This window comes from Talpa occidentalis, unplaced genomic scaffold (assembly GCF_014898055.3).
Source record: "Talpa occidentalis isolate TD23 unplaced genomic scaffold, MPIMG_talOcc4v2.1 talOcc4.4, whole genome shotgun sequence".
Classification (NCBI taxonomy): domain Eukaryota; kingdom Metazoa; phylum Chordata; class Mammalia; order Eulipotyphla; family Talpidae; genus Talpa; species Talpa occidentalis.
In genome coordinates this window covers 46631196-46654768 of record NW_023604295.1, presented here as the reverse complement: position 1 = coordinate 46654768, position 23573 = coordinate 46631196, and the positions used below count along the sequence as shown (strand labels likewise).

Genomic DNA, 23573 nt, shown 5'->3' with positions numbered 1-23573 from the left:
TCTCCGTTCTGCTAATGACAGTGCTGACCTTGGGCGGCTTGTGAATCTCTCTGAACCTTCCACTCCTCCTTTCTAAAATAGGCCACTGCATGCTCATTAGGGAGGGCCATGGAGGGCTTCTGTAGGCAAGAGGGCACGGCTGTGGATTTTTGGATGCCAGAAAGGAAAGTGAGGGGATTGTCAAGGTAGAGCGGTTGAAAGAGAGCAAATGCTTAATGGAATGAGAATTGTCCCCTCTTTTTCTGCAGCATTTGAGGGCCTCAGGCCCAGAATGGGGAGGCCAAGGGTTGCTGTGTCCCAAATGGAACTCTCTCTGAATGTCCTGTTGTAGGTGCTGGGCGTGTCAGAGTCCTCAGTCCACATCATTGGTGTCAGCCTGGGGGCCCATGTTGGGGGCATGGTGGGACATTTCCACAAAGGCCAGTTGGGACGGATCACAGGTAACATTCTTTTCTGCCCACCTTTCCAGTTTTAGAGATAGAAAATGCCCTGGAAATGCCCTTGCTAAGACAAGTAGGAGTAAGTATTGATTCTTTGTTCTTTAATTAAGTCACCTACTGCCACTAAAAAATTTTACCATGGCCCTTTTGTATAAAATGGCATTGTGTTACTATTACATGATCTCTAATGTCAGTATAAGAGGCCATGCATGTCCTTCTGAACCTCAGTTCCTATATCTGTAAAATGGAATATAACTGCTCATATCTCCTTGGTCCGTTGTGGAATCGGAGGGTGCTTTATGCGTCAGGAGCTGTCCTCAATCTTTAAGGAACTAAAGTCATGTGGTAAACACTCCAACTTCTTGGCCCACCAGCAGGACAATCAGTCATACAGAGTTCCTCAGAGGCCCCTAGTCGTATGACACCCAGTTGCCCAAAGTGATAATCCATCCATTAAAATTTTCCTCCAATTTCTGACTCATTTTCTTACTCCCTCACATTGCTGATCTTCTCCCAATAAAGTTATTTGATTATAAATCCCTGTGTCAGGGTCTGTTTTTGGAGGGGAAAATAATCCAACTTAGACATGGAGATAATATTTATTTTCCCATGTCGTTGTGAGACTAGAATTTATAAAACTCCCTAGCACAAGACCTGGCAGATAGTAACTGCCTAAAGCGTAAAGCTAGTGTTGATTAATATGTGATGATTAATATTACTCACACTACCCAATGGGTGGTGTTATTAAACTCACTTTAGAGGCAGAGAAACTGGATCATTGAAAGGTCAGAGACAACAGAGTGGGGTTTCCTGGGCACTGTGGTCCTGAACTAGTTCTCTCTTGGGTCCTCCATGGGTGACTCTGATCTGAACTGAAAAACTGCGCAGGTAAGTGTGCAGTGGGCACATGAGGTTCCTTTAGTTAAGAAGAAAAGGGCCTCTGATATGGGTCTGTCCTCACAGGCCTGGACCCTGCTGGACCAGAGTACACCAGAGCCAGCCCGGAGGAGCGTCTGGATGCCAGAGATGCCCTCTTCGTGGAAGCCATCCACACCGACACTGACAGTGAGCTGGGGTGACCTTTCTGGGTGGGAGAATGAGCACAGGGCAGGAGGTGAGGATGCTGACACCTAACTATGTGGCCATGGGCAAAGTCCTTCCCCTTCTCAGCTTCTGTGGCTCAATGAGGAGTTTCCAGCCTGGTCCTGAAAGGCTGTCCCAGCTTTGCCTTCTGTGACTACTGAAACGAATTGTTTTATTTTCAACCAGCAGCAGGCAGGAGGGTCAAAAACATTGTGGGTCCAAGATATTTGGTCATAAATTCAGTCTCTGATTCAACTCAACCTTGGGCTGCGGTAGTGCTGGGAAGACACTGTGGCCTTTTCATAAATGGGAAAGTCAGACCGTTTTCTTGGGGTGAATGTGCCCCCAGAGGGTTGGGGGATTCCACTCAGGACAGATGTTCAAGACTGTCAAGTCTCCTTTCCTTTCTAGGGGACAAGCCCAGTCTCTCAGTTCAATGAAGAATGAGAATCTACCATCCCAAATCAACTGGCACATAAAAGCCACCCTTCCCCATTCCTACTCCACCTCCATCTCGAAATCCATTATGACCAAATTAAGCTTCTTCTGACCAGCTGGAAAAAGGAGTGGGCATTCCTCCTCATTCCTACTCACCATCAAATGCCCATAAAGTTTGTCCCAGGTCCTGTGCTCAGTGTGCTTGAGAGGAGGGGAGGAGAGGGAGGTGCAGGAAGAAATAACATCTGCACCTGACCAGAAGAGTTTGCAGTTCTAATGAGATTTCCCTGTTTTGTTCCAGTTGGTCAGAAGCCTGCTGCTAGCCTCCAAGACCTACAGATTCATCATTTTGGAAGAAACTAACACAATCATATTGCTCAACTTTCTTTTCCACCTTAATTTTACAGGTGGACGACCAAAGCCCACAGACCTCTGCCTAGCTGTTGGGTTAATTAAGCCATACTTAATAAGGTTATCTGTCCCTAAATTTACTAAATGTGTGATATACTAGTGTCCTGAGCGAGGCCTCTTAGTCTCACTTCAAAGTTAGACCCTCTTTCTAATACAACAAAAACAAAACCAAAAACCAAAACCACCACCACCAAAAACCACCCTGTCCATTTATACAATCAATTTTTTTTTAAACTATGTAATAGGCTCTGAGAATACAACTGAAACAGGACAAACCCGGAGCACCAGAGTTGACCCAGCTGGTGGGTCCTTACCCATGTGCTTAATAACACAGAACTTGACCCCAAATCAGATACAGGGTGAAAAATCAGTAACAGGATTTAGTGATGAGGCAGTGAGAAAAGGGAGAGCTGAGAGAGTACTTACAGGCTGGCACAGGCCAGAGGCTGTCTGCCCTACACCAGATAGCATCTGCTGTGCAGAGAACAAGTTCCAAGCTGAAACCACAAGTGGAAAGCGGGTGCCTTCTCTATAGACACCCCTCATTGGCAGTGACTCAACTGCCCATAGCCCCAACTAGACCCCCCTTTCCCATCAGACTCCACTCAGGGGGTGGGGCCTGGAAAGCTCCACCTTCTACCTTGAGTTGGCCATGAGCACCACCCACTGTCTCAGAGGCTGCTCCTCACTGTTCCTCTGGCACATTGAACAAGGCATCAAATAAGGCCCCTGTCCACATGGAAATGATGGGTTAATTGGGCAAGTAGTCATTCATCTACTCCTTGAATAAACATTTATTAGCCACTCACATGTGCTAGCTGCCATGCTGGTATTGGGACATAGCAGGCAAAGGCTCTGCTGTTGTGGAGCTCATGTACCAGGAAATAGACAAGGTAATTGCAATTAGGAAGGATTTGAGCTAAAGGATGATTTAGGTAGGGGTTCTTCTTCAAGAAGGATTATCAAGGAAAATCTGTCCAAGGTGGGATATTAGAGGGGAGACTTGTGGTGAGAATGAGTCAGTCCTGGTAGTCCTAGGAAATGAACATTCTAGGTAGTCAGTACAACCTGGAATGGGAGATGAGGGGTGAGGAGGAAAGATGTGGCATGGGAAAGAGAAACATGACATTAGAATGGAGAATGAGATTGTGAGTGAAGTTGGAGAAAAGGGAGCAGACCAGGCCGGCCTTGGCAAGGAGTTCTACAATCAGTGATAGTAGAGCGGTGATTTGGATTTGTTTAAAAGATGATCATGCCTGCTATATAGAGAATGGTCTGCAGGAGGCACTGGGCGGGGGAGCCTAGAGGCTCATTAGAGGTATTTGTTATGGTAGCAAAAGATGATGATGGCTTGGGCAAAGGTGGTGGCAGTAGAGATAGACAGCAGAAAGGTTCAGTATATATATATATATATATATATATATATATATATATATATATATATACATACACACATTCATAGTCCATCTCCATATTCCTTTGTCCTCTTCTCCTCTCCCCCTTTTTTTGTCCCTCCCCAAGTTCACCCCCTCCCCTTATGGAAGCTTCATATTCAAAACATATTTTGGAGATGGTTGACCAGACTAGTGATAGGTGCAGGGAGGGAGCAAGGGAAAACGTATATTCAAGGGTGAATTCTGAATCATTGCTGAACCCCTGAATAGATGACATTAAATAAATAATACTCAACCAATTGCTTACAATAGTGTAGATTGTATAAAGTAGAAAGTATCTTTGGCAGCTGGATCTAACCCAGTGTGAGGGGTCAGAGATGGTCATATGATGAGATGAGGCTACTGTCTCTAAAACTGATCCCTTGTAACCAGGTCATATTTCTGCTCAGTAAGGAGAGCACAAAAATATGTTATGAGTAAACTGTGGGAAAGTGGCTCAAATATATTTCTCTGAACTATTGCTTGAAGCGAAATACAAACTACTCAACATTTACGGAGCATATAACATTTACTGATTTATAAGGGACGTTGTTCTTGACTTTATTAGGCCAACATGATTATCTTATGAATGTATTCCTCTTTGCTTCTGTTCAACATGGAAAAATCCCTTTAGAAAGCTGTCTGTGGGCCAGTTCAGCAGCTTCACAGCAGTTAGGAATGAGGTGGGCACCCATTCAGCACTGTGTGGGGCCTGCTGCCAATGGGGACATATGTCCCTTCTGTAAGGAGGTAACAGGGTAACAGGGTTTTGTTTCCTTTCAGATTGGGGTATTCGGATTCCTGTAGGACACGTGGATTACTTCGTTAATGGAGGCCAAGACCAACCTGGCTGTCCCACTTACTTTTATGCAGGTCAGAAAGCCACAGAGTTGGCATTTAGCTACCCCAGGAACCAGAATTCACCAACAGCCTTAGTGCAGAGTCAGCCAGTGGAGGCATAGAGAGTCTTCCTTCCAGTGTCCTTAGCTGTGTCCCATAAATCTTGCTCTGCACTTACTGAATGGATGTCTTTGGAATCCCAGAAGTCTAAGGGAGGTGTGTCTGCAATTAAAAGGTGTGCCATACTTATGCTGCCCTCCCCACTTTAGGTTGTGTGTGACCTAATATCATTCAAGCCAGTAACCTTTATTCTTCCTGGGCCCTGCTTTGTGGCAGGTCCACACCAGCTACATCTGGGCAGAGCCTGGTTGTAGCAGAAGTAGATCGTTGTACCCAGTGCTAGCTAGAGAGCTGAAGTGTCCATTCACTGTGTGACCTTTTTTCCAGACTTGTAGTTCTCAAAGTCATTCTCAAGATACTCATCAAATACTTCAATGAATATACATTTCTTCTCTTCTAAGTATATTCTTCTGGATTTTAAAAAAGATTTATTTTATTTATTTATACATACAAGAACTGAGGTGTAGGCCAGAGGTGCAGGGGTGAGAGGATTCACCAGACTGGGGAGCAGAACAGGCAGATCTACTGACATACACTGCTGAGGGGAGCAGCAGGTGAAACAGGAGAGGTCTGCTGCACCACATGTGGGTTAGTTCCCTGGCTGGGGATCCAACTCATGGCACAGTGGCTGGCTATAGCTTGATAACACTGAGACCAAGCCCTGCACTACCAGGGAAGCCCTATTCTTCTGGATTTTTAAAAAATAAATTCACAGAATAATATTCTTCTTATCATCATTTTAAATAATATTATATTAGTCAAAAGCTGACATCCTTATTGCTTGTTTAGTCTTCTTATAGGTGTGCTATGAATATAGCCAACTATCAGCATTTTATTTGGGAACCTTATCCTGATTTTGTTTACTATCTTTTTAATTTTATCTGGCCTTATCAAACTTTTCCCATTTTAAGGATTCTTTTGATAATTTATTTACCAAATTCACTGATTTTCCAATAACATGTTTCTTTTAACAATTTATATTTTTTTCCAGCAATTCTGATCAGATTGGAGAGTTTGGTTTTAGTGACTTCTGAAATTTCCTGTGGCATATTGGTTGGTTTCATGTTTGGTTTTTTCTTCATAATGCAATTTGAAAAGGCTTAATTTATGTTTTTCCCAGCCCCCTGGTGCAGCTGGAAGGAGCTTGCCACAGACAGTGATCCAGTTGTGAGGGAAAGGCAAGTCAGCACACAGCTCAGACTGAGTAGTGGGTCCTAGAGAAGGATTCCTACGGTGAAGGGAGAGTTGGAAGCCTCCAGAACCCTGGAGTTGTGGCTCAATACAGACCTTTTAGCCCCAGTCGATTTGTCCAATGTGAGTTAAGAAGAATTTAAAATAGTATATAACAATTACAAGAAAACCAACTTTTGGCAAACTCAGCTATCAGTCATTTGACAGGTGCACATTGGCACCTCGACTCTCAGAGTTTGACTGTGGGCTACTGCTGGCTCCCTTGCTCATGTCATTGCTGGGGTGGCTATAATGCAGGTGGTTGTGTGGGTGATGATGAAGAAGGTAAGAATGTGAAGACAAATACTCTTTTTGAGAAGTGGGCTCAGAATCTTCAGTTCTCTGTATACTCGCATTTTCTGAAAGAGACCTTGCATGATCATGGGAGATGGGTCTTAAATTAGGAAAACTTCCTGATAGATTAAGTTTAGGTATCTCAGGACATATTAAAAAGGGAGGGAAGAAACAGCAGCCACATCCATTACTATTTTTCAAATGTGGTTCAGGGGACATCCTGTGTATTTACAGACTTCTGGAATATAAACTCAGTAGAGTTAAAGTAAGTAGCATACAGGGAATTTTCATTTTCTTGAACTGAAACTTGGTTGTGTTATTTTCCCTCTTATACAGGCTACAATTATCTGATCTGTGATCACATGAGGGCTGTGTACCTCTATATCAGCGCCCTGGAGAATTCCTGTCCGTTGATGGCCTTTCCCTGCGACAACTACGAGGACTTCCTGGCAGGACACTGTCTGGATTGTACTAACCCTTTTCTGCTTTCCTGCCCAAGGATTGGTAAATGCCACCCTTTTGGCTTCTTTAACAATTTGTGGAAAATCCAAGTCTCTGACCACCTTTGGTCAAGAAATCTACCCATTGCGATGAAGAAATTAACCAATGAGATCTTTAGTCTGTTCTCACCCGAAAGATGGCATTGAGTCTCTGTGCCCCGCACTTTACCTTCTGTGCTGCTACCTGATGCCATACTCTCTGTTCACACACCCTTTGCATGCTCAGTCCCTCGCCTGCAAACTCAGGCTCCGGATCATCTAGAAACAGTGGTATAATGTAGACCTCCCATCCCCGCTCTATGGGATGCTTGCCATAAGTCTTTCTGGCGAGGCCTGCCATTCTCCTATTCCTGATAGATTCTCAATTAAGTGTTTGCAGGAGTCCCCAAGAATGGCACACACGGCCCACTTTTGAGGTGTCTGGCTGTGGTGCCTTGTCCCACCTCAGGTACATTCTTGGATGATCTGGGCCACTCTGGTGAGAGGGAGGGATCTGACCTCTGTTCTCCTCGGGCAGAACATTGTTGCAAATATCCTGGTGTTGGCCAGGCTGAAAGGCTCTGGAAAAAACTCCTGGGCAGTGTAAACTTCCCTTCCTCTCCCACTTCCCACTTTGGCTACCACTCAGAACTGCAGCAGTCTGTCCCTGCTTATATGAATGAAATGGATGCCAACTAGACAAAGTGTGGAAGTTGGGGTAGTTTCCCATAGTCAAGCAAACCACCATTACTTCTTGCTCATCATGCATGTTCTCCCAGATGTGATGAATGAGCTGGTGTAACAACCACTTCAGCCCACCCCTCCCCACCCCTTCCCTTGCCCTGACCACCCCGGCGATGCTGCAAGTATTTCAAGCATGTCCGAGGGTATTTCATGTTTCTCCACACTGTGTGGCTTGGCCCAAAGTGCACTCTCTGCCTGGAATACGCTTCCCTAACTGGCCAACCACTGTTCCTGAGATCAAATACTTCCCCGTGCTTCCAGTGTCACTAAAACAAATGTCACAGAGACAATTTTGCCCCTCTTAAATTTGAAATCCCAAATTTTTTCTAAATATTTCCTGAGGTTGGGCTAGACGATCTGAACTACGTACCTCATGTTTACTTGAATGTTTATCCTCCACTGCACTGTGTTCCTGGCTGCCGCACTGCAAGGTGCGGTCCATGATTAGCACAATGGATCTGCCTGCCCAGCGAATGGGTGCACAAATAAATCAATATGTAGCTTGTCCTGAAATGACCACCTTAGGACTCTGCTGTATTTTCTTCTTTACTTCCAGGTCTGGTGGAACGAGGTGGTGTCCAGGTAGAGCCGCTGCCCAAGGAAGTGAGAGTCTACCTGCTGACCACTTCCATGGTTCCATACTGTGGTGAGTGGGCAGAGGAGGGACAGATGATTTGGCGACTTAGGTAAAGTCACACCGCTGGTCAGCAGCAGGGTCAGACCTTGGAACTGAGTCCCCTCACTATCCGTCAGCACTCCAAGCACTGCTTCCCAGGTCAAGATGCTGTGCACATTTTTTAAAAAAAGATTTATTTATTTATTTATACAAGAACTGGGGTACAGGTCAGATGTGCGGGAGGGTGAGAGGATTCACCAGAGATAGAGCAGGGAACAGAACAGGCAGACTGACAAAATACACTGCTGAGGGGAGCAGCGGGCGAGACAGGAGAGGTCTGCTCGTCATGTGGGGCCCTCGCCAGCTGGCCGGGATTGAACCAGCACTGCAGAGGCTGTGAACAGCTTCACAGCATGGCACTCAACTGCTTGTGCCACCAGGGGAGGACCTGCTGTGCTCATTTTATTTCACTACCAGTTCCCACCCAGCATTAGTAGACTTGGCTCTCCTGGGAAATACAGACTAGAGAGAAGCAGACATTTTCTTTAGGAAAATTTTCTTGATCAGTAATACCTATTGACAAAGAAAGAAGCAGTATATCAAACAACCTAGAGAATAAAATTCCAAAATCTCTAAACAAGGTTAGACCTTGTTTTCCATATTGCAATTATCCACTCTAGTTTAGTCCCTGCCCATCACCATAACAATACATATCCCATAATAAAAAGACAAGAGGTGTGGCATTTGATATTTTCCTCTGGGGAAGTGGGCAGTGTATAGTGCTATCTTTTTTTTCATTGGTTCTTAGCATATTAGCAATGTCAACGAGTCCTCTCTGTTACTAACACAATGAACCCTCCTGCAACTTTGTGCTGAGTCTGCCTCAATCCATTTGATGTCCCCTCCAATTTTGCCTGTGAAACACAACAAATGAAAAAGCACAGGGGCCTCCCTGGTGGCGTAAGGGGTTAAAATCTCAGCGCTATCAAACTGCCACCAGCCACTGCATAGTTCAATCCCCAGCCAGGGAGGTGACCCACATGGTGCAGCTCCTTTATAGCCCACTGCTCCCCTCAGCAGTGTATTTCAGTCGATCCGCCTGTTCTGCTCCCCGCTCTGTCTCTCCCCTCTCATCCCCGCACCTCTGGCCTACACTCCAGTTCTTGTGTGCATAAATAAATAAAATAAATCTTTAAAAAAATATAGAAGGGCCTCCCCTGGTGGTGCAGCGGATGAGCACTGGGCTGCGAAGCTGCCCTCAGGCTCTGCAGCGCCGGTTTGATCCCCATCTGCCAGTGAGGGTCCCACATGCATAGACCTCTCCTGCCATGCCTGCTCAGCAGTGTACTTCGTCCGTCTGCCTGTTCTGCTCCCCGCTCTGGCTCTGGTGGATTCTCTCACCCTCCCGCACTTCTGACTGTACCCAGTGCTTGTATAAATAATAAATCTTTAAAAAAAAATTTAAAAAATAGAAAAAGCACAAGTGGGGCAAAAGTAAAGAATTACCTCTTTAATTATATCTCAATCACCCAATGAGTCTGTGAAAACCCTGAGACCAAAGTTACTGCAAAATGCCACCAGAAGTGCTGTCCTGGCATTAAGGAAGTAGTGGCCTCCCTTAACCTCTCTTGCCTCAGGGGCAGCGGGTTCAGCGTGGTCACATCCCCATGAGCCAAGCTGCTCTCCCAGTCTATGTGGAAAACACCGGCTTTGAGAGCCCTAGTGTCCACACTGCCTGGAGGCTCAAAATGCCACATAGACAGCAGCTACCACAGAGAGGGAACTAGTCACCTCCTACACAGGGAATGGACTCCTTGACACTGTGTTTGTAGTCAGAGGGATGTCGCTATGTTTTTTTAATTAGTTATTTAGTATGAGATACAGCATTTTTAAAATCACACCACCAGGGTCATGTGACCAAATTGGGAGGGCTAGGACATTCTAGCATTAAAGGTAATCAAAATTAATATGTATTAAATCTTCCTAGGCACACATGCTGCCTGAAAACTTTATATGTAATTCATTTAATTCTCATTCAGGGCCCTCCCTGGTGGCGCAAGGGGTTAAGCACCACACTATGAAGCTCTCTGCAGACTCTGCAGCATGAGTTCAATCCCTGGCCAGCCAGGGGGCTACCCCCATGGTGCAGCAGACCTCTCCTGTCTCGCCTGCTGCTCCCCTCAGCAGTGTATTTCAGTTAGTCTGCCGTTCTGCTCCCCACTCTGTCTCTGGCAAATTCACCCCCTGCATCTCCGGCCTGTACCCCAGCTCTTGTATGCATAAATAAATAAATCTTTAAAAAAAATAATTCTCATTCAGTCCTGAGAGCTATCTATATGGTCATATTGAGAAGCTGAGGCGCTCTGGTGACAGGTGATCTGTCACAGGTCACACAGCTTTTAAGGGGCTGCCCTGAGATGCCTCACCACATACCACACAGAAAAATATCTGGGATATTTTTCATGTTATACCACTGATCTCTGGCCCGGTCATCTGCTCTGCTTTGGTTTCCTAGTGCATCACAGCTTTGTGGAGTTTCACCTACAGGAACCAAGAAACAAGGACACAAGCATTAAGGTCACCTTCCTTAGCGGCAATGTCTCCTCCTCGGTCAAGATCACCATGTAAGTAAGTGCCCCACGTGGATGACCAATCTCCTAGGAGTTAGTTGCCTTCCCACTTTACACATGCAGACACACATATACACACGTCCCCTGAGAGGCATTGTGTGATAACTGATGGGTGGGACAAGTAAGTCCCCTGGGCTGGGACAGGGGGGTGATGGCTGTATAACAGACATGCTAGGCAACTGTCCCAGGTTCGGGACCAGCACCAGATCCAAGAGTAGTGTGTTCAGACAAAAGCAGACGAGGCAGACAAGCAGCAGTAGTGGGGTGTCCCAACAGGTGGTGAGAACATGGAAATTGGGTCCCTGATAGGAAAAGGTGCTCCGCAGTACAGCAGGGCCATCAAGGATGTCAGCAGGAAGAAGGGAATTCAGCCTCTAGCCCACAGAGGGCTGGTCAGGGCCTGGGCAACACCCACTCCTGGAGGGGATCCCACTTGGTGGGTTACCCGGCCAGAACCCTAGGTAGAGCGTCATTAGCAAATGAATGAAAGCTGAGAGCCAGCAGGCTTGATGCCTGGTGGAACCAGTGCCTGGAAGTGAGCTGAGAATTTCTGTCCCACTTGGGCCTGTAGTTGGTGGGACCAGATTTGAGGTGAGAGAGCTGAGAACCTCAAGAGTAGGGAGCTGCAGTGGTGGGAGACAAGAACAGAGCAGCAATGATTCAGGTTTAAAGCATTTGGTTAGTTCTTCACACGTCTGCAGGAGACAGACTAAGCAGAGAAGTCACTGTCTGAGTCAGGATCCAGTGGGAAAAATACAGCCCAATTCCATAGTCCATTAAAAAGAATTTAACACAGGGAACTAACACAAATGTGTTGGGAGAACTAAAAAACCAAAAGGAGGATGAGGAGGCAGTGCAGAGATTAGCTTCAGAAAGAACCACACCCGCACCAGGACTAAAAGGGCAGAGCAAGGTGGTGCTGACAGAGCAGATTCACAGGGAGGAGGTGTGTGTGATGAGAGGCTGACTGGCAGGAGCTGGAAGCTGGGAGGAAACACAGCCCTTCTGGAAGCACTGACCAACTGGTGCACACCGGTGCATTAAAGGTGCTTGGCAGAGGAGCTTAAGAAATGTGGTTTGCAAGGGCATGAACGGAGCCCACACATGGAGAACTGTGCTGTGGTCAAGGTGACAGGTGTTCTGAGAACAAGTAAGAGGGAACCTAACCCATGTGTGGAAATGAGATTAGAATAGAGATTTGAAGGCTTTGTAAGAGTTCCCCAGGCCACGGTTTAGTGAGAATAAGACACTGGGAAACAGAGATCAGGGGTTAAAGCACAGTGAGCAGAGACCTGGGAGGTTAGTCAGGCCCAAACCATGCTGGGTCTTGAAGGACAGGAAAGGGGTTTTATCTGAGAGCAGTTTCGGGAGCCACTAGGTATTTTCAACAAGTGCGGAGTTGGGAACACATCTCAGGCTGTGGCGTTAAGACACTGGTTGTGCTTTCTCAGAAGTTTCTATTGAGAAACTTCTCAGAGTTTCTCAGGTTTCTGCTGAGAAGAACCTTCTGCTGGGGTCCCAAACACCCTGCCCCAGGCAGAATTCCAGCTGACTGAGACCCCATGGAGAGGTGTGGCCATCAGGACCCCAACACAGATTTTCAGGTGTCCACGTGAGCCTTGTAGATTGTAGCTGAAAGTTTTTCATGAGATCAGTTCAAGGTTGTGTCACTTCACAAAGAGAGTTTTTATGACCTCTCCAGCCCACTGGTAGGTGGGTCACCACTGGAAGGCATTGTGACAGTGACCCGCCACTCTGCACATTAGAGTCAGGGGACAGCTTTGAAGCGCCTGCCGCCAAGCCCCAGGCTACTGGCTGAAGAATGTCAGGGTGTAGCCTCCAGGGCTTCCTGAGTCAGGCCTGCCAACATCTCCCAAAGAGATTTGTATGTTACTCTTTTGAAGAAGGCGATCAGAACATGACTATCTTCAATTTCTAGCAGAACAGAAATTGAAAAAAAAAAATAGAGGGGAGTTTATGTGTGGTCTTTCCCCTACTTCCTTTAGCTTTGTGAAACCCCAAGGTTTCCTTCTAATTAGAAAATTTACCCCGTCAAGTCCCCAGGCCACCCACTCACAGTGTCCATGCTCCTTTTTAGTTTGCAAGCTCCTCAGTCCAAGTATCTTCTTAAAGGGGACAATCTTCCTAATTTCTCCTTTGAAATAGTTCCAAAAAAGGAACACTTTAAACAAAGTCATACAAGATCTTGTTCTCAGAAGAAAAAAATAAGCCACATGACTAAACATATAACAAGAAGACGTTTCATCACTGCACAGGCAGGAAAGAAAAGAACCCGAACTGGCTGAACCACAGCTTCCCTAGAACAATGCATACCACCTTGGGGGTAGGAGGGGTAGTGCCTCCTGGGCCCTCTCTTTCTCACAATTCCTATTGCCTCTGAAGCCAGAGAGGACTGGGAAGGGTCAGCAGCCCACACCAGGACTCAGGAAGCAAATTCCTTCCCAGACTGGAGGCTGAGTGGCTCTGCTGAGCTCCTTCCCTGCTCCCCCCACCCTACCTCCAGAGCCCCTCAGGGCCCAGTTTGGAGACCCAGGACTTCTGAGATGACATTCATGGCAGAACTTTTGTTCCACTCATGAGTCTTGCCTTTGTCTGGGTCCTCTCTTTGTTGGTCTGCAAGCTCCTCCCTTCGTCTTGGCCTGAGGGCATGAGTTCAAAGTGGTGCCTAAATCTCATAAAGCAGTGGGGGATTCTGTTCTCACTCTGGACCCCCGATGTTGCAGTCAGTATCTGCCGAACTCTGTAGCTGGCATGTGGGGGACCTAGGCTTTAGACCTAGGATTAGACCTAGGACTGTGTGACTCCAAAACCACATGGCTGGGAAGACAGAACCAAGTTCCACTCCAGCTCTGTCTGACTTTAAGACCTGTTTTTTGCTTATTTTTTTCTTATCCACACATTCATATTAAATCTAAAATAGAGTAGTCGTCGCACAAAATTCTTTGAACTAAAAAGAGGGCTCTACTTTCAGATAATTGGATCTGAAATGAAGATCTCCAACTAGTAATCTAAGAAAAGGGACATTTCTCCAGATGGGAAATTCCAAGAGCTATTACTATTTTGCTGCAGTGCTCACTACTTAACTTACAACAATCCACAGATATTTTCTAAGCTTTGGGGGTGTGGGCAGTGGGGCTGGTGAGGATGATACAACCTCCGAGAGCTAAACTCACTAAACCTCATGTAGGTCAGCTAAACAATACACCAGCAGAGACCTACTGGAGCCACAGGCAGCAAAGATCAAAAATGCGACAGTGGGGGTCTTCCTGGTGGTGCAGCAGGTTGAGCGCAGCACTGTGAAGCTGTCCGCAGCCTCCGCAGCGCCGGTTCGATACCTGGCCGGTCAGGGAGAACCCCACATGGTGCGGCAGACCTCTCCTGTCTCGCCCGCTGCTCCCCTCAGCAGTGCTTTCGGTCCATCTGCCTGTTCTGCTCCCCACTCTATCTCTGGTGAATCCTCTCACCCTCCCACCCTCTGGCCTGTACCCCAGCTCTTGTATAAATAATAAAAAAAAATCTTTGAAAAAAAAGTGTGACAGTGACTTACTATTCCTTCCCTTTGCAGACCTAAACAGCAGCTCCAGGGGAAAGCAGTCATGGCCCATGCCAATCCTCCCTGCCAGATAAACCAAGTGAAACTCAAGCTTAAGGCTTCCATACTTAAGGTTTGGAAAAAAGACCAGACTGTCCTTGCTGGGAAGTTCTGCACCGCGCCTCTGCCGGTCAATGACAAGTAAGCCCCGCTGTGCACCCCCACCCCATTCACACCCACAAGGACCAATGCTGACCTCAAATGTGGTACTTCTTGAAGTGCAGTCCCATGATGGGGATTAGCTTTTTCAAAGCAGAAATGGCAAAGATCCAGGGTTTTCCCAAGCCTCTTGCCGTGCAATCTTGGGTTGGGATGTTAGGAAGTCAGAGTGGGCTTTAATTTCTCATCCCCACTTCTGTGTAAGAAACTCTATTTAGGGCCTCCCCGGTGGCGCAGCGGTTGAACGCTGGGTTGCGAAGCTGCCCGCGGCCTCTGCGGCGCCGGTTCGATCCCCGGCTGCGCCACCGGAGGAGGGTCCCACATGGCGCGCAGACCTCTCCTGCCACCCACTCCTCCCCTCAGCAGTGTACTTCGGTCCTTCTGCCTGCTCTGCTCCCCGCTCTGGCTCTGGTGAATTCTCTCACCCTCCCGCGCTTCTGACTGTACCCAGTGCATGTATAAACAAAACAAACAAACAAACAAACAAACAAAGAAAACATGCCTCTATTAAAATATATATATATATATTAAAAAAAAAAGAAACTCTATTTATTGGGTTGCTGGAAAGGTCATGATGTACAAATGCATCATGACCTTTCCAACAACCCAATATATTTGTGTGTGTGTGTTGGGGGTGGGTATGTCTGTTTCATTTTGTTTCACATCAGATTTTATTAGCGTAAAGACTTCTGGTTGCTTTCTTCCTCTTCCTTAGTCTCCACTGATCATGTCCATGCATGTGGATCCAGGATCCCTACCCGATCTGTCCCCTCTACAGGCATTTGTATTAGCAGCATTTATATTTGTGGGCATTTACACATTCTATTCAGCAGCCCGGGACAACAAGCTCCTATAGCCACCGATAGACCCCTTTCACCTGACATGGAAACACAGGTGCACACAACTTCTAGCCCTCTCTCCTGACCAGCCAACCAAGAGCCTACCCTGAGCCTATACCCTCTTGTTCTTCTTTTGCAGCAAAAGGATGGTCTGCTTACCTGAGCTAGTGACCCTGCAAGCAGGTGTGACTGTTTCTCATGACCTGAACATAACTTGTGTTTAGTACAACCCTAGCAGGACACGTGTTCCTGAAATTGGGAGGTGGGTGATTCAACTTTTTCTAGATGATTACTACAAAGAAGGAAGGCCAAATCCTTGATAATTTTCCCCAAAATTAGCCACCTTAGAAGGAAGAGATAGTTCATTTTACAGAGCTCTAGCTTCATTGTTAGTTTGGAGAGCTTGATATAGAATGTATTTCAACTTTATAAATTATTTTTAACTGCAGTTGCTCCATATTCTTGGAGATCTGTGCTTAGGATTTAATAGAAACATATACAAGGAAAATACGCCCTATTTCCATCGCATATCTGAACCATTTGTTTTACTAGAATGGAGTGCTGTTATTTACAAAAAATGTGATTTACAGTCTATGGGACTAGAGAAAACAGATGTTGAATTGTGTGTATTAAATAGTAATGAAATGAAATGCTTGGAACATGAAAGGGGATGCAGGGAGATGCAGAAGATGACACCATTCACCACCACTTTCCATTGCCTTCTCTGGATAGGCAGAAGATTTGGGGGATCAGGGAGCTCTTTGGGGGATAGAGGTAGATTTCCTTTGGATCAGTGTTTCCCAAACTTTGATCTTGATAAATAACCTTATATCAACCACAGTCCATGGAGAAACAGATGGTATGTGACTCTTGACTAGGGCATGGGCAAACTAGAAGTGATAACAATGTGCCCTGGGGCTAGTGGCTGTGGGAGTTGCTCCTGCCCTTGGTCTCTTCTGAAGGGGCAAGTGGAAGACACATCAGAAGCCGGAGCCAGAGAAAGAAGAGGAGCCTTTAGTCAAGGGACACATACAGTCTCCAGGCAGCCTTCCTGGGGGAGGAAGCAAGGACATCATTTTCCAACCTCATTCTTCTTGGTCTTCTTTTTCTTGCTGGTGCTCCCCACTGAGTTACTCCAGCCAGAAGCCAGAGGCAAGAAGCACTTTGATTTGGCCTGGGATTGAGTAGGAAAGGGTGGGGTAGAGAGGGGAGGGTTGGGGTAGGCAAACAACAGAGAAATGGTCCACATCTTCACAGCCAGGTGCTGCCTGGACTCTTCCACACTTAATGGCTTTCTTTGCATCTTTCAATAATCACTTAAATAATTTTAAAGTATACAATTCAATAGTATTAAGTACTTCAGGCAACCATCACCACTATCTGCCTCCATAACTTGTTCATCATCCCAAACTAAAACAAATACATTGTTGTTGATGTCAACTATATCTCAAAAAATATTCCATTGTATGTATAAAATACATTTTGTTTTATTGAGTTATCATCCGTGTACACTTGGGTTGCTTCCACAATTTGGGTATTGTGAGTAGTGCTGCTGGAAACACTGGCATACCAATGTGTGCTTAAGACGTTTTCTTAATCTAAGTAAATGTGCTTTGAAAGGAAATTGCTGACTTGATTGACTCTGGGCAGAAAAGGCAGGGAACAGAACGAACGACAGGCTGTGATTGCGCCATCTGAGTCAAGTCACCCTGGTCACCAGGACAGAGAGCCCCAGCCTTGGTCCAGACCGTGGAAATGCAACCAAAGGACAGCTGTTGCGGTGTGGATACTCACATAAATTTCTATTTTCTGCACTGTGTGAATAACATGTCCAAATAAGCTTCCCCAATATGCAGCTTAGAGCACTTTTTTTTTTTCCCTTCTAAGTACCGCGCTGACAGATTGCACCACTGGAGCCGCACCTCCTATTATTTTTTTCCTTTCACAAAACCAACCCCCTTCTTTCTTTTCCTTCCTCTCTTTCACTGCACCCTGAAACCCTTCATTCCATTTCCTGAGCCATGTAAGGCTACGTTTTCTGTCATGTCACTCTAACATATTCGCTACACAAGGAGATGTGGCTTAGCACAAGTTCTTCCTTAGTTTTCCCTCCTGCTTGTTGCTTCAGAGTGTGTGCAAATTGTCTTAGGCTTTGGAGATCAAACTGACGTGGTATTGATGCCTCACTGACCATACTGGAGTTTGCCTGAACTTATACTTTTAATTTGGCTTTTGACACAGCCCTGTGTGCAAAAATATTAACAGTATTTTCTTTTTCTTTTTTTTAAGATTCACTTATTTATTTATACGTAGAAGAACTGAGGTGTAGGCCACATGTGGGGGTGGCGGTGAGAGGATTCACTGAGACAGAGTGGGGAGTAGAACAGGCAGATGTACTGAAATACACTGCTGAGGGGAGCAGTGGGCAAGACAGGAGAGGTCTGCTGTGCAGTATGTTCCAAGCCTGGCCAGGGATGGAACTCAGGCCTTAGTGGTGATATGGATAATCTGTCACCTCCATGCCTCTGCACCTGTTACCCCCAACACCCCCTTTCAGAATCTGCTAGTCACTAGTCACTCAGCATCCACTTCCTGATGTATTTCTTCTAAACTGCCTGACCTCCTGCATCATTTCAGTCAGTCCTTAAAGATAGAGGCTATGCTTTCTCCTTCTCTGTGTCCAGCACATTGTAAGCATGCAGTATAAACTGAATTGAATTAAAAACAGTATTCTAGAAATATAGACAAAGGCAAAGAGAAAAGACCAGGCACAGAGAATTTTAACATTGAAGGAGGGGTTAGTGTCTTTTCATAAATCTTAGGAATGGCCTTTATTTATTCACCTTATTTTAAATTCTCACCTGCCAGTGTTACATTTTAAACTTTAAAGTCTCTACAGGAGGAAGCTCTGGTTGTATATAGATTAAAGCATAACTCTTCTGGGCCTCCCTGGTGGCGCAAGGGGTTGAGACGCAACCTATGAAGCTCGCCACAGCCAATGCAGCACAAGTTAGATCCCCGGCCAGGGAGCTACCCACATGGCACAGCAGACCTCTCCTGTGGTCTGCTCCCCTCAGCAGTGTATTTCAGTAGATCTGCCTGTTCTGTTCCTCACTCTGTCTCTGGTGAATCCTCTCACCCCCCACGCCTCTGGCCTGTACCCCAGCTCTTGTATGCATAAATAAATCAATCTTTAAAAGCATAAAAAATAAATAAAATAAAACATGACTTCCCAAATTACTGAATTTTTATCTAGACCTTAATCTCTTTGCAGAGTGCCCCAAGTGACATTCTTAAAGTGACATGTGCTTTTTCTCCCACCTTTAAGCACTCTGCTGACCCAACTGTTGGGCACACCCCAGGCCATCACAGTGCTACCTCTACCCAGGAGGAGATTGGATTTTTCCTCTTCAAGGACAGCACAGAGCTGATTCAAGTATCTCAATATTTGATTCTGCCATACCCCATGAAGTTCCTGAAACCCTCCCAATCCTCAGCGTTTGCCTTTTCATTTATAAAACCGTAACTGCTCTATGTGACTATTCTTCCCCTCACTACAGCTCAAACAATCCCTCCAAATCAACATCTCACAAAACCCCAAGTCTGAGTCATCTTTGTTTCAGAAATTCACATGCTCAAATAAAAATTCCCTTCTTCCTCCGACAGCGTTTGAGTTATTTACACTCTCAATTTCTTCAAAAGGAGTCTGAAAGCCATCCTTTCCTATCTCTTCCTTTGGACACAACCCTCTGAACTGACACCAACCCTCTGAACTGGTCTCTTTTCCTCCAGATTCTCTCCCCTCCAGTCCACTCTGTCCTTGTGCCAGAAAATTCCTTCTAAAAACACTGAATTATCCTCCTGCTCCAAAAATTTCAGTGGATTCCCCTGTGATGGCCTTAGATTAAGGACTTTCTTAATGTCTTAATGCAGAATTCAGGAGCTTCTGTGGCCACATCTTTCTTTTTCTTCCTTGATTTCTTTTCAAAAGAAAATCTTAGCCCCGTTTGGTTCTACTACTGTTATTACTATAGTGTTCTTTAAATGACCCATATATATTATGGGTCAGCAGGCCACAGAGTGTCAGGGTTAGGAACCAAGGCCTCAGATTTAATGAATTGCCCAAAGTCCAACAACGACCAGCAACAAGCACAGTTGCTCTCCCATTTTTATTGCATGTTCAAACCTGGATTGTGCTTCAGGCATAATGAAAGTGAGCTTTAATAACTTTATGAAGATAAACAAGGGACAATGTTGATTTTGGAGTAATCATTTACTTTCTTCCTGCTGCCACCTTGAAGCTCTGAGCTTGTAAGATCTACCCAGGTCTGAGCCTGTAAGCCTTTCTTATTTTGGAAAGAATTGGAGGGTGGAGAGGCAGAAAGAGATCTAGGTAAATATTCTGAAAAGCATAGCCCCAAATGCAGATACCCCTGTTCTGAGTGGTATTAGAGTGACTCTAAAAATGTCCCTTTTTGGGCCTCCCTAGTGGTGCAGGGGTTAAAGACAGCGCTACCAAGCTGTTGCCAGCTATTGCAGCATGAGTTTGATCCCCTGCCCAGCCAGAGAGCTAACCCTCATGGTGAGGCAGACCTCTCCTGTCTCGCCCGCTGCTCCCCTCAGCAGCGTATTTCAGTCACTCTGCCTGTTCTGTTCCCTGCTCTGTCTCTGGTGAATCCTCTCACTACCTACTAACTCCCCACCCCACATCTCTGGCCTACACCCCAGTTTTTGTATGCATAAATAAATAAATAAATCTTTTAAAAATGGTCCATTTTCTCTCATAGTCACTGGCCCTCTCAACTTTACACTCCCTCAGTGTTTACTCAACAGTCTGGACTCAAAACTCAATCCACCCTGACCCCAAGATCATACCTTTTGACTCTCAATCCAACATTCAATATAGAACTGCTTTCTGCTGTATTTCTTATCTAGAGATTGTAGGAATACAGGTTAAACTGGAGATGAAACCAGAATATTAACTCATTCCTTCATTCAGCAAACTTTTATTGTATGCATGCTACATGTTAGGTACTATTTTAATGGCAATCCTCTTTTTTTTTTTTTTAAAGATGTATTTATTTGGGCCTCCCCGGTGGCGCAGCGGTTGAGCGCTGGGTTGAGAAGCTGCCCGCGGCCTCTGCGGTGCCAGTTTGATCCCCGGCTGCTCCCCGGCCACCGGAGGAGGGTCCCACATGGCGCGCAGACCTCTCCTGCCGCCCGCTGCTCCCCTCAGCAGTGTACTTCGGTCCTTCTGCCTGCTCTGCTCCCCGCTCTGGCTCTGGTGAATTCTCTCACCCTCCCGCACTTCTGACTGTACCCAGTGCTTGTGTAAACAAAACAAACAAACAAACAAACAAATAAATAAAAACATGCCTCTATTAAAAAAAGTATTAAAAAAAAGATGTATTTATTTATTTATACAAGCACTGGGTACAGTCAGAAGCACAGGAGGGTGAGAGAACTCACTAGAGCCAGAGTGGAGAGCAGAACAGGCAGACTGACGAAGTACACTGCTGAGGGGAGCAGCAGGCGGCAGGAGAGGTCTGCAGGCCATGTGGGACCCTCACCGGCGGCCGGGGATCGAACCAGCGCTACAGAGGCTGTGGGCAGTTTCGCAACCCAGCGCTCAACCGCTGCACCACTAGGGGAGGCCCGGCAATCCTCGTAATAATAACTACAACTAGTTGAATGCTTAACATATGCCAGACATGGTTTTAAGTGCTTTTATCTATCTCTATCTATCTATCTATCTATCTATCTATCTATCTATCTATCTATCTATCATCCATCCTCTGAATTCTCACAACAACCATATGAGACAAGTTCTTTATTACCATTTTATACATGAGCAAGCTGAAGTGCAGAGCAGTTAACTAAATAGACAATGAATGATACATAGCAAAGTAACAGAGCTAAACTTTGAATCCAGGTGGCCTAGCTCCAAAACTTTGTATTCTTAAAAAAAAAAAAAATAAGATTTATTTATGTATTTATGCATACAAGAACTGAGGTAAAGGCCAAAGGTGCGGGGGATGAGAGGATTCACCAGAGACAGAGTGGGGAACAGAACAGGCAGACTGACTGAAATACATTGCTGAGGGGAGCAGCGGGCAGCTCCCTGGCAGGCCGGGGTATCAAACTCGTGCTGCAGAGGCTGCAGATAGCTTCACAGTGCTGTGTTTAACCCCTTGCACCACCGGGAGGCCAGAACTTTGTATTCTTAACCCTACACTACGCTGACATAGTATCCTAACTCAATGTCTGCTTTTGTCACTCCATCTCCTCTTTTTAAAAGGTACTTTAACACACATTTGCTGGTAACAGCAAGGAAACTGGCCACATGCTCAGTTCTAAGAATGCAAATACAGACAAGACAGAAAAGACTATTCTCTTCAGAAGCTCATACCTTAATAGGATAATAATAAAAAGAGCTGTCATATAGTTTAGTGGTCTATAGTTTAGTTTAAAATATTTCAGCATAGATGACATGGTAAATTAGTTATCTTTAGGTACCATTTTAGAAACATTTGATCAATTATCCAAACCAGGAGTTAAGTATTCTAGGGGCTGTCATCAAAAGTTCATAGTCCAGAAGCAACAACTACAATCACTTTAATCATCTTGAGTCATGCACTCATCTCCATCCTGAGTCCTCAGGCAGCTTTTACAACTATAAATTCCAAACCCAGGGCCCCCCAAAATTCCATTTTAATGGATACTCTGTTGGTCCATTATACATATATCAATACATGTATGAAATGTTCCATAATAAAAATATATTTATTTTTAACTTTTTATAGTTATATTTACTTTTTAACCTTTTTATAAATTATGGAACAGTCCAAACACACAAAATTAGAAAGCTAGCATAATGACTCTCCAAGTGCTAAACATCCAGTTTTAATAATTATCAACTCTCATTACTGTTTTTTCTATGGCACTTGTATTTTTAAAAATCTTCCTGGATTATTTTAATATGCAACCAGGATTGAGACTCATGCTTTAGGATCACAACAGCAGCAGGATCACAACAAACAGCAGGATCACAACAAACATTGAATTGTGCACAGACATGGTGGAAGTTGGGATGAGGATGAATAACTGACCGTGGATGGAAAACTCAAGGATGTTCATGAGTCGTTACTGGATGCTAGAATCTCTAGGGCAGCTTCTCTAGCTACAATTGAGGCTCTCAGGCCAGGAGCTAGAATCACAGACCCACACACATACTAAATGAAGGTCTTCTCAAACACATACACCCACAAACATACACATTTGGCTGCATTAAAATGGGGTTTATAGTGCATAAAAGCAACATACATAAAGCAATTACCTTCCTATATACAAACAATGAGAAAGAAGAGGAAGAAATTAAGAAAATGATCCCATTTACTATTACACACACACACAAACACACACACACTACTTAAGAGTAACCCTAACAAATGAGGTAAAAGATCTATACAAAGAAAAAGTATAAAACATTGTTGAAAGAAATAGAAGAAGACTCAAAGAAATGGAAAAATATTCCCTGCTCCTGGACTGGAAGAATCAACATTGTCAAAATGGCCATCCTACCCAAAGTAATAATGGATTCAATGCATCCCAATAAAAATATCAATGGAGCTTTTTTTTAAAGAACTGGAGCAAATACTACTGAAATTCATATGGAATTACAAAAGAGCCCAACTAGCAAAAGCAATCTTGACAAAGAAGACAGAGAATGGAGGTATCACATTTCCAGACCTCTATATTATAAATCCATAATAATTAAAACAACCTGGTAATGGAACAGAAAGAGACACACAGACCAATAGAATAGAATTGAGAGTCCAGAAATAAACCCACATATATATGGACAGTTAATCTATGACAAAGGAACCAAAAACATACATTGAAACAAGGATAGCCTCTTTAGTAAATGCTGTTTGAAAAATTGGACAGCTGCATGCAGAAGAATAAAACTAGACCATGATTTCTCACCATCCACCAAAATAAATTCAAAATGGATCAAAGAGTTGGATGTAAAACCTGAAACCAGGGCCTCCCTGGTGGCGCAGTGGTTGAGCGCTGGGTTGTGAAGATGCCCGCAGCCTCTGTAGCGCCGGTTCAATTCCCGGCCTCTGGACGAGGATCCCACGTGGTGTGTAGACCTCTCCTGCCACCAGCTGCTCCCCTCAGCAGTATACTTTGTCAGTCTA

General features: G+C 45.1%; 1 protein-coding gene across 1 annotated transcript; it reads left to right on the top strand.

Moving 5' to 3' along the window:
- The first annotated feature begins 382 nt into the window (after positions 1–382).
- PLA1A (phospholipase A1 member A) lies at positions 383–16344 on the top strand. Its single transcript, XM_037526613.2, has 9 exons — positions 383–440; positions 1404–1505; positions 4589–4678; positions 6626–6793; positions 8069–8158; positions 10644–10752; positions 14345–14512; positions 15509–15631; positions 16332–16344. Exons 1-8 carry the CDS (start codon positions 398–400, stop codon positions 15591–15593), a joined length of 855 nt encoding a protein of 284 aa, XP_037382510.2. The 5' UTR covers positions 383–397; the 3' UTR covers positions 15594–15631; positions 16332–16344.
- Positions 16345–23573: the final 7229 nt, after the last annotated feature.